This window comes from Myotis brandtii, unplaced genomic scaffold (genome assembly GCF_000412655.1).
Source record: "Myotis brandtii unplaced genomic scaffold, ASM41265v1 scaffold115, whole genome shotgun sequence".
Taxonomy (NCBI): domain Eukaryota; kingdom Metazoa; phylum Chordata; class Mammalia; order Chiroptera; family Vespertilionidae; genus Myotis; species Myotis brandtii.
The window spans coordinates 15,330,702-15,348,691 of NW_005353967.1; the positions used below are offsets into that span (position 1 = coordinate 15,330,702).

The 17,990-nt window shown below is 35.6% G+C and overlaps 1 protein-coding gene across 2 annotated transcripts in view; it reads left to right on the forward strand.

Moving 5' to 3' along the window:
• The window catches only part of FCHO2 (FCH domain only 2), a 105,945-nt gene that overhangs the window by 82,782 nt on the left and 5,173 nt on the right, over positions 1–17,990 (forward strand). Inside the window, exons 19-25 of one of the 2 annotated variants that reach the window (XM_014549582.1) lie at positions 3,005–3,134; positions 5,160–5,219; positions 7,076–7,187; positions 10,853–11,008; positions 11,611–11,743; positions 14,804–15,003; positions 15,744–15,808. In XM_014549582.1, the coding sequence (XP_014405068.1) occupies positions 3,005–3,134; positions 5,160–5,219; positions 7,076–7,187; positions 10,853–11,008; positions 11,611–11,743; positions 14,804–15,003; positions 15,744–15,808 (856 nt within the window). The remainder of the gene's footprint in view (positions 1–3,004; positions 3,135–5,159; positions 5,220–7,075; positions 7,188–10,852; positions 11,009–11,610; positions 11,744–14,803; positions 15,004–15,743; positions 15,809–17,990) is intronic. The other variant, XM_005858013.2, reaches the window with a different exon arrangement.

Consider the following 17,990-nt stretch of genomic DNA (forward strand, 5'->3'; position numbering starts at 1 on the left):
TGCATAGGTACTTAAATATTCAGAGGTAGTAAAATATAGTTGTTAAAAGCACAACTTTATCAGCCATTAACTACCTGAGCAACAGTAGGTAGGTTATTTATTTGGAATCTGTTTCACTATTGGTAAAATGAGTATAATGATAATAGGTTGTTGTGATACTATATGTAAAACACCTAAGAACATTGTCAAGTGCAAATAATTGCTCAAAAAGTTATGAGTAGTATGTGTATATTTTTCTTCACTTGAAAATATTTTGGGAATTCTATATCACGAATTATATAGAATTAAAGTGGTAGAATTCTTTGTTAAGTAATCTTAATGTTCTTAAGTCTATTAAATAAGTAAAAGACTTTAGTAGTTGAATCCTTCACTCTCTGCCTCGGCCTTGAGAGCTTTCTAGAAACCACTCTCTAAGGGACCCAGGGAGCGCCATTTGAACTGGCTACATAGCATAAATGCTCTATCTTAGACACTACTGCCAGCAGTACATTTCCAAAAAAATTTTAGGAATTTAACATTTAGTTTATTTCCAAGTTTCCATGATAAACAGTGTCTTAATGAATGTCCTTATGTTTACTTCTTTGCAGACATTATTTCATTAAAAATTTAAAAAGTGAAATCCATGAAGTAAATGGAATGCACATTTTTAAGACTCTTGATGATTGTTGCTGTATTGCCCATTTGAAAGGTTATGCTGATTTGAATTCTCTCCAGTTGTACATTGGAGTGCCTATTATCTTGCATGCTTGTATGTGCACTTTTGTCAGAAGGTCTATAACACCTTTCCCACGCCCATTCAGAGAGCCCTCATTGATCTAGAGCAGTGGTTCTCAAAGTGTGGTCCCAAGACCAGCTGCAGCATTAGCATCTCTTGGGAACTTGTTAGAAATTCACTTTCTCTGGCTTCACCCCAGACAAATCAGAAATTCTGGGGAGTGGCCTAGCAATTGTGTTTTCATAAGCTCTCCAAGTGATTCTGATGCATGCTAATGTTTGAGAAGCAGTGCTGTCCAATAAAAATATAATGCAAGCATATATAATTTCAGATGTTCTAGTAGCCACATAAATAAGTAAAAACATTAAAATGTTTTTATTTCATATAAAAATATCAATTTAACATATAATCAATATGAAAGTTATTGAGTGTTTACATTCTTTTTGTGAATGTACTAAGTCTTCAAATCCCATTATGTATTTTATAGTTGCAACTCATCTCAAATTTGGACTTGCCAAATTTAAGTGCTAGACAGTGATGCTCTAAAACAAGCAAAAACCACTTGAGCTGTTTTTGCCTCTTCTTAAAAACTTGTAGTAAAAGGCACATTCTAAATTACAGAATTGCAGCCACATTATAGAGGCCATGTTGCCACAGGAGAATTGTCCCTCACAGTAGTTGATTTTCAAGACTTTCCTAAGCGTGTTAGTTTCACATCAACTGTTGAATTTAATATTTTATTTGGCCTCAATACCTTGCAGTACCCCAGTCTGAATACAAAATACTAAGATTTTAAGAATAGTTAAGTGGGGGTTTACTAATTGTAAAACACTGGTCAGTACTTTCTAATTTTCATGAAAATTATATCTGTAAATTTATATTCATGGAATGAAGAGTTGACTAATTTTAGTGTATGAATTTTTATAGGGTTTGTTTTTCTTTTACCTTTTTTATTTTTTTAATAATGTTTTATTTTTCTATTAGAGTTGAGGTACAGTATAGTTTCAGGTGCATAACCCAGTGATTGGACATTTATATAACTTACAAAGTGATCATCCTGATAAATCTAGTACCATCTAACACCATACATGTAGTCAATTAGAATATTATTGACTGTATTTCCTATACTGTACTTTACATCCCCATGACTATTCTGTACCTGCTAATTTGTACTTTTTTTTTTCTATTCTGATTGTTGAAAGTATTACCTATGTCTCCATTATCCTCCATTGTCCTCTCCAAGCCTATCTCCTGCCTTTTGTTTATCAAATTCCTCAAATAACTAAGGACAGAAACAGCGTCTTGTTCACTGCTTCGTATCTAGTAACTAATCCATGGCCTGATACATAGTAGGCACTAAATAAATATTGTATTTGCTTAATTCTTTTATAAACAGGAAAACGTTATTTTTAAGTAAGCTAAATATGCCTTATTTTAAAAAGTGGTAACACCTCAGGAAGTATTGCTAATGTATTATTGGAACAATTAGGAATTTGGGAGGGAAAAATTCATTTACCCTGGTAAAAGATAAATGAATTAGAACAATGTTTTTTATATTTGTTTTTATGTTAAACTAGAAAAGTGGGAAGACAGTAAAATTAAGATTTTCTCAAACCTCTGTATGGTGGTAACTTTCTCAATGAGGAAGTGTTAAAACGAATTATAAAGGAAAATGTGGAGATTTGTAAAAACTAAAAATAAAGGGCAAACTAAAAATAAAGGGCAAACAATGGGTTAGTGAAAGCTCAGGTTAATACTAAGTCCTCCCAAAACTAAAGCAGACAGTGCTAATATATACAACTCATAAAAGTGGAAATGCCAATTTTTTTAAATCTATCAAATTGGCTAAAAGTTAAATTATTTTCTTCTTCTCCTAAGGCCTATCTATTCATTGTTGGCAAGGGTGCAGGGAAATATTTTCTTGTATTTATAAAGTGGTAAAGTCAGTAAACCTTTTGGGAAGCAGTTTGGCAGTAAGTGTGGAAAGCCTTCATACTGTTTAGTCATTTGACTTCTGAGATTCTATCTTAAGCATACTTTTTGAAATACAGAAAATGTTTTATGTACAAAGATTCTCTTGACAGCATTATTTTAAAATAACCTTTTCAGCTTTTAATACAGCCTCAAAAAATATTTGATCTATGCATCTCTAATTTTGAGTTACAAGAAATTCACATTATAAATTTGTTTTAAGTATATTAAAATGAAATATACCTGATACCTAATAATATTTTCCTGATAATGGAGGAATTGTCTTACCATTTTGATAAATAACTCTTTGTTTTTAAGCCCAGGCCATTCAGCCCACCTGTAACTTCCAATACCAGCCCACCTCCTGCTGCTCCTTTAGCCCGGGCAGAAAGTTCTTCCTCTATCTCATCTTCTGCGTCATTGAGTGCTGCCAATACTCCCACAGTAGGTAAGGGATTATCATGGATTACATGTGAGAGCTGGCATCCAAAGTATGATCAGACTGAGGGTTTGTTGTTGTTTGTTTAATGGGCTGGTGATGACTTTAACGTTAGAAATTTGGGTTTCCTGGAAACACACCTGGCATTATCAAACTAGTCACATTTTTCTTTTCTTATTCATAGTTTATGTTATCTAAATAGGAGAATTTTAACCATGGTTAACACTGTTAATGCATCAAATTTACCTAAAACGAATACAAAATAACACTGAATATAAACTGTAATTGAAAAAAAAAAGCAAATTTATAAACTAACCAATATAAATACTGTAGTTGATGGCAAAATATAATGTAGCCCTTTCTACTGTGAATTGATACTTGCATTCTTAAGGAAGTTTGTATTTTAAAAACAATTCAATGAAAAAAAAGGTGGGGGGGAGTTTATGTTTGCAATGAATAATTTTTTTCTACAAGAATTTAAATTACAAAGATTTAAAAGTAGGTATTAGGGCATAGCCATACAAACCTAAACCTCACTGAATAAATTCAGTAGTACATTTAAATGTTGCTCAAGAGTGTTTTATTATACCTTTATCCAATTTTTCCTGCAAATTCTTATTACCTTTCTCACCCACTGTTAGTACAATAAACAAAGCATAAAGCCACTTAAACACAGGAGCTGTGTTTTGGGAGTAACAACTTCTCATCAAAGTTATAATTGTCCCTATTGCTGCTGCTTCTAAGTAATAATGGGTTTATCCTCGATAATGTATATCACTGATTTATACTAACTGAACATAATTCAGTAGTGCTCAAAGTGTGGTCCTTGGACCTGCAGCATCTGTCTGCATCACTTGGAAACTTAATAGAAACTAAAGGCCCAGTGCACGGATTCGTGCACCGGTGGGTTCCCTCAGCCTGGCCTGCGCCCTCTCGCAATCCAGGACCCCTTGGGGGATGTAGTAGTGCACAAAGCGGCAGGCCAGGGAAGAACCCGATCCCAGCTCTGCTGTGCCTGCTGCCACAGCTTGGTAGCACTGCTGTGGAGGCAGGAGAGGCTCACGTCTCCACAGCTGCGTCACCAGCCCTCAGCCCGGCGTCTAGCACCCATCAATCAGCTGAGCGGCACTCCCGCACACTGACCACCAGGGGCAGCTCCTGTGTTGAGCATCTGCCCCCTGGTGGTCAGTGCATGTCATAGCGGCCAGTCAAATGGTCGTTTGATCGCTTAGGCTTTTATATATATAATCTTTTAAATCAGAAATGCTGAGAGTAGCGCTAGCAGTCCTTGAATAGGCCTTCCAAATAATTCTGATGTATGCTAAGTATGAGAATCACAGCCCTAAGTAAGCTGATTTAAATATGTCTAATTAGATTTTCAAAACACAGGAGAAGTGCCTTTGTGTCTGTGGCCATTGTAAAAATGGCATAAGTAATATAGGCTAAAATGAGATAAAAAATGATTTCTAAATGTCTGAACATGATGTTAACCATCTTACTTCATATACCTTTGTGAACATAGCATTTTCCCATCTTTTAACTTTATGTAAACACAATATGTCTAATAAGTTTGTCTTTGCTATAACAGCAATTTCTTACATTTTTTTGTATATGTGGTTTTGTTAATTTGTTTCTGCAGACTCTACATTTTAGTCATAAAATACATAGATGAGGGTCCTATTAGAAATCAGGCAGGTGGCCTGTACCAAAATTAGTTTTAGTTCTTTTCCATTATCCCTAGATTATTCAGAAGGTTTTCTCTTTGTGATGGAAACGTTAATTTTGATTGAGTTGGTACATAGTTTATAGTTTGATTCAGTGTGGCCAGTAGAACCACAAGTAGGTAAGTGACTGTGATGATGCAGGCAGGATATGTGTAGATTTTGTATGACAAAGGTTCTTTAAGGTCTACCTAAAAATTATCTTTCTTTATTATGATGCTTATTCAGTTCTTTGCTTAGATACAAATTTTTGATACTTATTGTTTCTTGAAAGTATTTTCTTGCGATGTTTTGTTTTATTTAAATATGATAGAAGATGATAATTTGATTGGGACACTCTCTGAAATTGAAAAGCACTGTGAAACTTCACAAGGTATTGTATCAAAAGCAAATGTATATGTTAACTAATGATCCTAAAGTGTATCTAAAAATACTTTGTTATCTAAAGTTTTCTTTTCCAGCATTGTATGGTGTCTCAGAAATCAAGAATAACTATTAAGATTTAACTATCTCAATTTTGTACTAATAATGTTCAGTTGCTATACAGGATCTATTGATATCAAATCCCCAATGATAAAAACACAATATCCATCTCCCTGTTCTCTCAACATTGAGAAATATCAATAGGTCTTAACTCTAAAGCTATTGGAACCACAGAAAAATTACAAAAGAAGCAGAAAGAATATGTCAGTTTTAAGGCATTGTTTTCCCATGCCTCCTCAGTAAAGTGTCTGGCACATGTTAGTGGCTAGTAAAATAACTAGTGTGATTTTGTGAATAAATTTTTATATTACTGGATTTTTAATTTTCATCTGGAATTTTAAGTTGTCTTGTTTGGGTGGGGAGTTACTTTTCCTAGTGACATAGAAGCAGCAGTTCTTGTTGCCAGGTATTTTTCTCACTGAAGAACTTTCTAAGTCAAAATGCCTTCAAATTCTTGAATATCACAAAATCTTCTTGGCCTCTAAAGCTAACAAAAGATCTTTCTTACTATTTGTAGGATCTCAGGTTTAGTTGTGAGGCAGAGAAAGCCAGGAGTGATTTTTGTCAGAATTGATTCTCGCCCTTGCTGGTTTATCTCACTGAATACAGCCTTGGCCCACAGACTGAAGGGTCCCAGGTTCAAGTCTGGTCAAGGGCACATACCCTGTACCTTGGTTGCAGGCTCAATCCCCGGCCCCAGTTTGGCCTGTGCAGTGTGCAACTAATCGATGTGTGTCTCATAGTGATGTTTCTCTCTGTCTCTCCCCATCTTTTCCACTCTCTAAAATTCAATGGAAAAATATCCTCGGGTAAGGATTAACAACAACAACAAAGTCACTCAGTCTTTCACTTAGGTTATCACCTCTGAAATGAAAAATAACTGATGGCTATTAACATTGTGCAACATTTGTGTAACAAAAGTGTACATTCAAATTTCAGAGCTATATGTTGACCTACGTTACTCATTTTTTAAATAAGAATTAATTATAATTATTTTATTGACTTTTACAAATTGCATCACTTTTATAAATTGTATCACATTACATATTAAATGAAGGATAAATGGGAAGAGGACATTAGTAAGGAAAAAATAACCACAGTGCACTATTTGGTGCGATTTTTTCTATTATGAAGTAAACCAGATACTTAGTTTACATTTTAAAAAAACTTGAACAAATGCATAGATTTAACTTTGTTTACATTTTATTATGCTTTTAAAACACTGTGCTTCATTATGATTTTATTCTAAAGGTATCCGAACTTTATGTCAGGAAAGTTATAAAAATGTTATTAGTTACATTTATCAAGACAAAGTAATGTGGGAATATAATACAAGTATTAGAGAAAGAAGAGGTAAAAGAAAATAATAATAAAAAAATCCAGTTTAATGCCCTGATGTATATGATGGGTAGAACCTGAAAGAATTTAGTATCTGAATGATTTTGAAGCCATATTTTAGTAATTTTAGTTGTTCAGATAAAGGACTTCACCTTCTGACATTCTTTAACCCAACCCTTCTGTGTCTTGACATTTAAAAGAAAAAGTCATTGTGACATGTTTTCCTAATTTTTTTTTGTCCTTTGTATTAACTTTATGCTATATTTTTAATCCCCAGTTTTTACTTGGGGCATATTTGAAACCAGTAATGGAGTCATTTGTGACAAGCTAACATTGTGAATATATCTGTCTTGGTATTTAATAAATATTTTTCGGCAGGATTTAACAAATGAATTGTCTGTATTCTAGGTGTGTCACGAGGTCCCAGCCCTGTCAGCCTTGGAAATCAGGACACCTTACCTGTGGCAGTCGCCCTTACAGAATCTGTTAATGCCTACTTTAAAGGAGCAGATCCCACCAAGTTAGTTTTAAAAAGATACAAATATATGTTTGTGTGCTGGGTGGACGAGTGAGATGGTCAATTTTAAGAGTTATATTTGAATCTGTGTAAGTTAGGGTTTTCTATTTGTTTTACCTGTTTTTTTGCTATCAAATATAATCATTTAAGGATTGTCTTTCAAATTGAAAAGTCACTATAATCAGCAGTAGTGATTTTTCCCTCAATTAATATTCTTGCCCAGGCTTTATGACCACTATGACACATCTGTTGCTTTACATATCTGTAGAGCAGGATGATGTTTTATTTATTTTTTATTTTTTTTTAAATATATTTTTATTGATTTTTTACAGAGAGGAAGGGAGAGAGATAGAGAGTTAGAAACATCGATGAGAGAGAAACATCGATCAGCTGCCTCCTGCACATCTCCTACTGGGGATGTGCCCACAACCCAGGTACATGCCCTTGACCGGAATCGAACCTGGGACCTTTCAGTCCGCAGGCTGACGCTCTATCCACTGAGCCAAACCGGTTTTGGCAGGATGATGTTTTAGATGGGGATAGACTATGAATCTTGGCCTAATATATATCTTTTGTGAAAGTCTGACATTTGCAAGAGAGCCCTAGAATGCATGTTTAATATCTGAGACCTTATTTTAAGAAAATGATATTTGGGTGAATGACCATCTCTACTTTTCATGGAACATTATTCATTCAACCTACATTCATTCATTAAATATTTGAGCACCTATTATGCATAAAACTGTTACAAGTTTGCATTATCATGTGAGAAACAGTTTCTTTGAATATTAGTTTTCTCTCACAATAATGCAAGCTTAGGAGAGAAGAACTAAGGTATCCTCAGCACAGACAGTTTTACACATAGTAGGCACTCAAATACTAGTATTTGATGACTGAATATATATGGAATGAATAATGTTATATTAGGGGTATTGATACATGCTATGAAGAAAAATAAACCAGGGTAAGGGGTTGGACAATTACAATAGATGGCTAGTATTTTAGATAGAATGGTCAACGAAACCCTTTTAAACAAATGTTTGAAAGACATTGAGGAGTAAGCCATGCAGGTATTGGAAGGAAGAGCATTCCAGTGAGTGTAAGGGACTGAGGTAAAAGCATGCTTGGCATATTTAAGAAACAGCAAGGAGAGCCATGTCATTGAGTAGAAGCAAGCAAGGAGGAGGGTAGTCAAAGATAAATCCATAGAGGGACCAGTTTAGGTTATGCATGATAGATGGTAATGAGTTTAGAATTTATTTTACCTTCTTTTTAAAAAATTTTTTTATTGATTTCAGAGAGGAAGGGACAGGGAGAGAGAGAGAGAAACATCAATAATGAGAATCATTGATCGGCTGCCTCCCTCATACCCCCTAATGGGGATTGAGCCCACAACCCAGGCATCTGCCCTGACTGGGAATTGAACCGTGACCTCCTGTTCATAGGTCAATGCTCAACCACTGAGCCATACCAGCCGAACTGGGATTTATTTTGAGTGAGGTGGAAAGCCAGTGGAGGCTTTTAAGCAGAGGAGTAATGAGGTTAATGTTTTTGAAGGAGCCAGAGTAGATGCAGAGAGAGAGTTAACCATAGAAGTTCAGGTGAGATGATGGTGGCTTCTATATATGAGTATTAGTAGATGAGATGCTGAACAGAAATAAGATTCTGAATATATTTTAAAAACAGAGTTGTCAAGATTTAATGAGTGAGTAGACTGCTAAGTTTGAAGTACTAAGACAACTTAGTGGAGATACTAAGTTGATAGTCAAATGCATGATTCTGGAGTTCAGGGCATAGATGTTAGAGATAAAATGTCTAGTTGTCATTAATTTGTATATAATACTTAAAACCAGGGGCCTTAGACAGTAGAGAAGATATCTGATGAGAACTAAGTCCTGGTACCCTCCAGTGTTTAGAAAACAGGATGAGAATGATCCATCAAAGGAATTAGAGATAGCATGCAACAAGAGAGGTGAGGAGAGAACCAGTAGAGCAGTGTCCCAGAAATTAAGTGAATAAACCCTTTCATGAAGGACGGTTGTGAAGCTATATCTGATGCCACTAACAGGTCAAGAAACATTGACCATTGACAATTTGGAGGTCATTGGTAACCTTCACAAGAACAATTTTAGCAGAGTGGTAGATGAAAGCCTGTTCAGGAGCAAATAGACAACTATATTTAGGAAAAGCAAATGTAGACAGCTCTTGGAGGATGTTTTGCTTTAAGTGGAAGCAGGAAAATGGTGTAGAAGCAGAAGAGAGATAGTAGAATTAGAGGAGGATTTTTATTAATCTAGTGTTTTTTAAGGCTATTGTTCATTTTAGCACATCTGTATGCTGATGGGAAAGATCCAATATGTATGGGGAAAATTGAACCTTCAGGAAAGAGAGGGACAACTGCAAGAGTGAAATCCTTCAGTGTGTGAGAGGAGAGGCGCTTCCGGGCACAGGTGATAGGATTGGCCTCAGGTGCATAGACTCATCAGTTGAAACAGGAGAGAAAGCAGAAGGTATGGATACAGAGTCAGATTATGAGAAGGTTCTTTAAATTTTACTGGGAAAAAAAATCAGCAAAGTAAAGTGGCTGTGAGAGGGGGAAGGAATATTGCAGATTAGAGGGAAAGGGTGAAGGTATGAAAAGATGTAGGGATTGTAGTAGAATTGTCAGGGAACAGTAAGGGGGCCCAGTTGGGAGTTTTGGCTCTAGTCATGTTCAGCTCTATAGATGTAGGTGAGGAGCTGAACTTAGCAAAGACTGTGTTTTGCCAAGTAAGCATGATCAAGTGAGAGAGAAGGGAGGACTTATGCATGCGAGTGTGTGTAATGATGGACCGGGACATTCCAAGATGGGAGGAAATTCGGATAAGAAGTAATGAGTGAAGGTTAGTGAAAAGGTTGGTAGGAATAACATTTTGGAAGTTTTAATGAGGTTGGAGAATTGTTGTAAATGCCATACTAGACAGGCTGAGTTGGGAAAAAAAGAAAGTGGTGATTAGATACGTGGGGATTCTAAAGTTGAGATTATGGAGGTGCTCCGGCATAGCTGAGGTGGATGGAAGACAGAATCATTAGAGGTGAGGGGCTAAAGAACTAGGGGACCAAAATATTGAAAGGATTATCTACGTGGATATTGAAATCACTAAAAATTATAATGGACTGTTTCTGTACCAGTACTTACTAACAATAGGCCAGGAGCTAAAATTTTCAGAAAATGAAAGGGAGTGAAGATTACTTGAAAGGGATGGACGAGTGAGTAGTATAGTTCAATGGTATGGGTTTCAAAGGAAGCTGGTAGTTTTTAGGAAGGAAGAAGGAACACAGAGTTGGAAGAGGCAGTGAGGAACAAGGAGGACATTTACCACCGACTGCCACCCTGAGGCCTAGGACTCTGGTGTTTAGAAGGAAAAATGGCTGCAGTGGGGACAGTGTCACCTTCCAGGATGGCCAGGGGATGGTTTTGTAAACAAGTAGAGGAGTTATCAGTGTGCCTACATTTGTGTTGAGTATGCCATTTCACAAAGGATCATTTAAAAAATAAAACTGAAAAAATAATTCGTTCATAATTATGATAAATATACGTAAAGTCCTTTTTAAACCAGATATGCTTTAAATGGAGACTAAAGTGCCTTACTTAAACTATTTAAAATTTTCAACATCTCTAATTTCAGGTGTATTGTGAAGATCACTGGTGACATGACAATATCATTTCCAAGTGGAATTATTAAAGTCTTCACTAGCAATCCATCTCCAGCTGTGCTGTGCTTCAGGGTGAAAAATATCAGCAGACTAGAGCAAATTCTTCCAAATGCACAACTTGTGTTCAGGTTTGTGTACTTTTGCTTTAAAGGTGGAATTTCTTTTTAAGAACATTTTCCTGCCCTAGCCGGTTTGTCTCAGTGGATAGAGCGTCAGCCTGTGGACTCAAGGGTCCCAGGTTCGATTCCGGTCAGGGCCATGTGCCTTGGTTGCGGGCACATCCCCGGTGCGGGGTGTGCAGGAGGCAGTTGATCGGAGCTTCTCTCTCATCGATGTTTCTAGCTCTCTATCCCTCTCCCTTCCTCTCTGTAAAAAACCAATAAAATATATTTTTAAAAAAACCAAAAAAACATTTTCCTGCTTTTTTGAAGCAATAATAATTTAATTTGAAGACAATACCAAAGTTATTTATGATTGAACAGCTTTGTGCTGTCTTTTTGTTTTTGATGGTGGTAATAATTATTACATTCTTACATCCTTTTCTGTCCATCATCTCATCTTTCAGGCAAACTTCTGGTATGTTTTATTTTTTATTCCCTAACTTTAGCTTTCCTCCATCCCATCTTTTGGTTCCTTTCTGCTAGTTTTTCCCAGGTCACCAAATTGTTACACAGAGGCAAAGGATAAATAAAAGTCAAATAAATAACAAAAATATTTCTTATGCATGCAGTGATCCATCACAGTGTGATTCTAACACAAAAGATTTTTGGATGAACATGCAAGCCGTTACTGTCTACCTCAAGAAACTATCAGAGCAAAATCCAGCTGCCTCTTATTATAATGTAGATGTATTAAAGTATCAGGTGAGTGTCCTGTCATTGAAAAAAATCCTGTCTAAAATAGTAACACATAGAATATTGTAGATCATTAAATGAATAATATGTCATACCAAATGAGGTTCATTTCAGGAATGCAAGGATGTTTCAGCCTATGGAGATTTTGACCATTTGACCAGTAGCATTTCAAGACAATGTGGACTCATATGTGGGATATAATGATCAACATAATTTGATGAACAGGAATAGATCCAGAGAAAGATGGCAGGGGAGGGGGTTAGAGATCAACCAAAGGACTTGTATGCATGCATATTAGCATAACCAATGGACACAGGCACTGGGGTGGTGGGGGTTTGCCCGGGGTGGGAATGGCTTGGGAAGGGGGCGGGGGTCAAGCGGGGAAAAAGGAGACATATGTAAAACTTTTGACAAATTTTTAAAAAAAGACAATGTAGAAATAATGCATTTTTCAATAAATGGTATTGATGATCAAATTCATCATCTATTTCTGGTTAAAATTTTGAGTAAATATATACATGAATGCGTCCTTAACCTGAAAAGACCAGCAGCATCAGACTTAATAAACCACCTAAAGCAATTAATCAAAGTCAAGAATGGCTAAGACAACCATTATTTCTATTAGTATACAAGATTTTTCTGGATGTGTTAGTACAGTTAGACAAGAGAATGGAATAAGTGGTAATAAATATTGGAAAGTAGAAACCAAAATTATTACTTACAAGGAATAAGTTTTTCCTGGAAAAATCAAGAAGATCAAGTAAAAAACTTGAATATAGGAGAATAATGCAAAAATCAATAGATTTCAAAACAATCAGGAAAACTAATGCAGCAGAACATTCACAATAAAAAATATCAATTAGGAAGAAACATAAAACAACCTCTACTGATTTGAATATAGTTAGAAATGAATATTTCATTGATTTTCAGGAAACTTAAAAACTTAGTATATTCCTAGTCAGAAACCCAGTTGAGGTGTTTATGTATTTGTGTTTAGAGACTTGACAGTTATTTTCAAGTTTTCTGGAAGAATAAAGTTAAGAAGTGCTTTAAACAGTAATGTGGAGTAATGTTTTCGTTTTAATGGGAAATTATTATAAGGCAACAATATTTAAAATAGTTTGCAACTGGCACAACAATAGATGGCCAGATGAATGGAGCAAATTAGAGTATCCAAAAATAGATCTAAGGATAAATGGAAAATTGTTTATATGACAAAGTAGCATTTTAAGTCAATGTGGAAATGATGAATTTTTCAATGGTATTGGGGCAGAAGGCTAGATATTTGGGGAAAAATTTAAGCTAAATTCCTAACTCCAACCAAAATAAAATCTACATGTGTCAAAGGTTTAATAATAAATGAGACCGTAAAGATACTAAATTATGGGTGAATATCTGTATATTTATGGGTATATAAGTGTGTGTATATATGTATAATATCTACTTATTAGTATTTAATCTTGAAGTATGGAAGACCTTTCAAAGAATGGTACAAAACCCAGAAGCTATGCAAGAAGAGAGTGAGATATTTGACACAAAAATAAATTTGTGTATAAAATATTTAGCTAAAACAAACCCTGAACAGAATCAATATTTAACTTGAGGGAAAAGTATTTATAATATATAAGACAGACCATAAGGCTTACTCCAAAGAGCCTTTATAAATTTGTAAGTAAAAGGTGAATAACTCAATAGATAGTTAACTTATGGACAGAAGCTCCATACCAGTAGAAATCAGAGCAGTGGATATTTTTTTTTATTGTTTAAAGTATTACATATGTCTCCTTTTTCCCGGATTAACCCCCCCACCCCCACCCCAAGAGCAGTAAGTATTTAGACAACAATGATATACTGGTTTTAGCCCATCAGATTGATAAAAATAAAAAAAGGTTGCTTTATTAAGAGTGTGATCGCTTGTTAGTAGTACAAATTAATGGAATCTTAGAAGGCAGTTCTGTTTTTTAAAAAAATATGTTTATATTGATGTTTAGAGAGAGAAAAAACATCGATCAGTTGCCTTCTGCACTCCCCCCCACCCCTACTGGGGGCCCTGACCCAGGACCAAACTGTCGACCTGTCAAACCAGTGATCTTTTGGTGCATGGGACGACGCCCAACCAACTGAGCCACACTGGCCAGGGCAGATTTAACCTTTAACTCAAGAGTTCCACTTCCAGAAATCTATTCTTCAGAAATCACACAAAAGGGGGAAAAATAATCTAAAATACAAAGGAAACCACTGAAGTACACATCCACAGAGAAAGTGATTGATTACATGAATTATAGCCATTAAAAAGAATGAGATGTCTCTCTATTTGTATATGCCTAAAAAGTCTAGAAGGATATGTGTACTACGATGCTAACAATGAGGAGTAAGAATGCCAAGGGATTAATTTCCTGTTGCATATACTTCTATATTGTTTGAATTTTTAATAGGATAATTGTATTTAAATAGCTTGTGTTTCTAGGAAATAAATACCTAAAGAGTAAAAAAGTGCTGCTGCCATTTAAGTTAGCTTAAAGTTTATTCCAGGTATTAATTTATCATTCATTCAACAAACATTTATTATTCAGTGCTTGCTAATTGCTGAGAGTTGGGTGGGGAGATAGAAAGAAGTAAATAATACCATGTGTTTGAAAATACGTGGTATGGAAAAAGTAAGAAGTGTGAAAGTAAGCTCTGAAAAATTGCATTTTCAATTAAATTTAAACAGGGTGATCAGAGTAGGTCTCACTGGAAGGGAGTCCTTTGAGCAAGGAACTAAAGAATTAGAATTGTACCATTTACCTATGGGTCATGTGATTAAAATTAGCCATTTGAAGTTGGAAAATATTCTAATTCCAGACTTGCAGAACTTCATGGTGACACATCCATTTCTCTTGTTTTAAATCTAAGTTCTTAGAATTCTAAGATTCTTTATGAATTATATGTTGAATGCTGAGAGGTATTCAAACGTTACAAGCATAAATAAGAATCACTGGATAACAACAGATTCTGTGAACTTATATATGTCATTAACTGACTTGTTTACTTTACAGGCCAAGTAAATATTTGTTTTTCTCTTTAAAGGTATCATCAAATGGTATTCAGTCCACGCCTCTAAATCTTGCAACATACTGGAAATGTAGTGCTGGCACCACAGATCTTAGAGTGGATTATAAGTACAACCCAGAAGCTATGGTGATACCAAGTGTGCTTTCCAACATACAGGTGATGGTACCTGTGGATGGAGGGGTCACAAACATGCAGTCCCTTCCTCCTGCAATATGGTAAGTTTAGGAGATTTCCGAATTTCTGCTAAATGTGTTTTAACCTCCAATTTTTAGAACCTAAGTTATGAAAATTGTATAAGTTTGAAAAGTTTTGGTACATTTTCCCATAGAAACTATGCTATAAAAAGATGTTCATTTTACTAGTTAAGCCACAGTAGCCTCAATCCAAAATAAACAAACTAGTTTTGATGTCAACATCCAGACTTGAATGATTCAAGACAACTTTACCCTTAGGCAAATTGCTTAGCCTCTCTAAACATTTTGTTTTTAAAAATAAAGATCATAATAATTATTTTACAGGATTAAATATATCTGGCATACCTATAGGAACACAGATTAGTGTTTAGTAGTATTAGATATTCTACTCTCATCTCTTAACTACCTCTCTTGTGCTCTCTATTAATATTAGTATAAACTCTAACCATTTAATAAAAGTGTGTTTTTCTTGAGTAATGAACTGAGCCATCTACACATTGTTTTTCTCTAATTAGTAGGAATGAAAATTACATAACTTAGTAAAAATTCCATTAATTTAATAAAAATTCCATTAATTGAGAAAGACATATAACATTATATTTTATATTATATCAAATATTTTCACCAGGTGATACTATTGAAAATAAATTTAGTATTATAGTTGTTCTAGTGAAATATTTAAAACACATTTATTTATTGAGTGCCCTTTATGAATAAGGTATAATACTAGCCACTTAATCTGAAGATACTTGTTATTATAGGAATGCAGAACAGATGAAGGCCTTTTGGAAACTGTCTGGTGTTTCAGAAAAATCAGAAAATGGAGGTAAGTGTGTGCTTGTTTTTCTTTTTTTAAATAATGTGAGGTCATAGAAAATGACTTTTTAAGGCATGTTTATGGAAAGTTTTTTCCTGGAATTTCATGACTTCAGTTCTAGAATTCACCACTAGGTGGAAGTTAATACCTTAAATAAGAGTGGACCAGTTAAGATTCAGAACAGATTTTTCCTCCTCTACATTGAATATGCTTTCTCTGTAAGGAAAAGAATTTGTTATGCTGTCACTTTATAAATGTTAAGTAAATGCTTATGTTCACATGTTAACATAAAATTTAACTCATTAGGTATTTTCTCTTAAAGAGGTAGAACTGTTTATTCCAGCTAGGTAACTTGGTAACTAATTGAAAGTGATTTAACACACTCTTTTGTTCACTGTTAATGGAGTCCTCCCGGCCTCCCAGAAATCATGTAGAAGTTTTCAGGCTTTAAAAAGCCCCTTTGTGAAGTAAAAGCAAAAGTAAATGAATGGGACTACATAAAACAAAAAAGTTTTCTGCACTGCAAAAGAAATCATCAACAAAACAAAAAGGCAACCAACTGAATGGGAGAAGATATTTGCAAACAATACCTGCTATGACACCCACTGGCGCCAGGCCAGCCAAGGCAGGTGCGATGCAATTGGTTGGGCCTGGCCATCGCCCCGTGATAGCCCTGCAGAGGGAGGCTCAGGCCACCCACCAGCGGGCTGCAGTGGGTGGGCAGGGCCTACCTCTTTGGGGCAACCGCAATCACTCGCCCCAAAGAGGGAGGCCCAGGCTACCTGGCCGGCGGCACTGCGGTGGGTGGGTGGGGCCTCCCTCTAAGGGGCGATCGATCACTCCCAGACTGTGAGAAGGTGCAGGCCGGGCTGAGGGACCCCCCCACCCCACCTCCAGTCCATGAATTTCATGCACCAGGCCTCTAGTTATCCATAATATATAAAGAAGTCATACAACTCCGGGGGACATCTGTAATGCTCTCAAAAATAAAGATAACGAAACCGGTTTGGCTCAGTGGATAGAGCGTCGGCCTGCAGACTGAAGGGTCCCAGGTTCGATTCCGGTCAGGGGCATGTACCTGGGTTGTGAGCACATCCCCAGTAGGAGATGTGCAGGAGGCAGCTGATCGATGTTTCTCTCTCATCGATGTTTCTAACTCTCTATCTCCCTTCCTCTCTGTAAAAAATCAATAAAATATATTTAAACAAAAACAAAAAAAATAAAGATAAATAAATGTTTTAAAAGAAGAATACAACAGAAAGCCAAGCATTCCCATTAAAAAATGGGCAGAGGACCTGAACAGACACTTCCCAAAAAGACATGCAAATAGTCAACAGATGTATGAAAAGATGGTCAACTTCGCTAGCTATAAGAAAAATTAAAATAAAAATCACAATGAAATGCCACCTCACACCTGTTAGAATGACTAATATCAACAAGATAAGAAATAGCAAGTGTTAGAGAGGATGTGGAGAAAAAGGATCCCTTATACCAGGTGTACCAGTTAATCGGATTTTTTTCAATAGATGGGGTTACACATATGTTGATATATATGCGATTTGATATGTATGCTATTTTGTATTGACAGCAAGCTGCAAAACTGCGTATGTCAAATTGTCTGAAGGTGTTAACATAGATATTTTTATGCTTAAAAATGTCCAATTTCGTGCCAAACAAAGAGCATTTGTGGGAAGTTTTAATTCATTACTTTATTTTGAAGAAAAGTGCTGCTGAAAGTTATCGTATACTTCGGGAAGCTTATGGTGAACATGCTCCATCTCAAGATACTTGTGAACGCTGGTTTAAACGCTTTAAAAGTGATGATTTTGATGTGAAAGACAAAGAACGTCCAGGTCAACCAAAAAAGTTTGAAGACCAACAGTTAAAAGCATTATTGGATGAAGATGCGTGTCAAACTCAAAAACAACTTGCAGAAAGATTAAACATTGCTCAGCAAACAATTTCCGATCATTTAAAAGCAATGGAAAGATTTTAAAGGAAGTAAAATAGGTGCCACATTAACTGAATGAAAGACAAATGGAAAACCGAAAAGTCATCAGTAAAATGTTGCTTCAACGGCATGAAAGAAAGTCTTTTTTGCATCGAATTGTGACTGGCGATGAAAAGTGGATTTATTTTGAGAATCCCAAATGCACAAAATCATGGGTTGATCCAGGTCAACCATCAACAT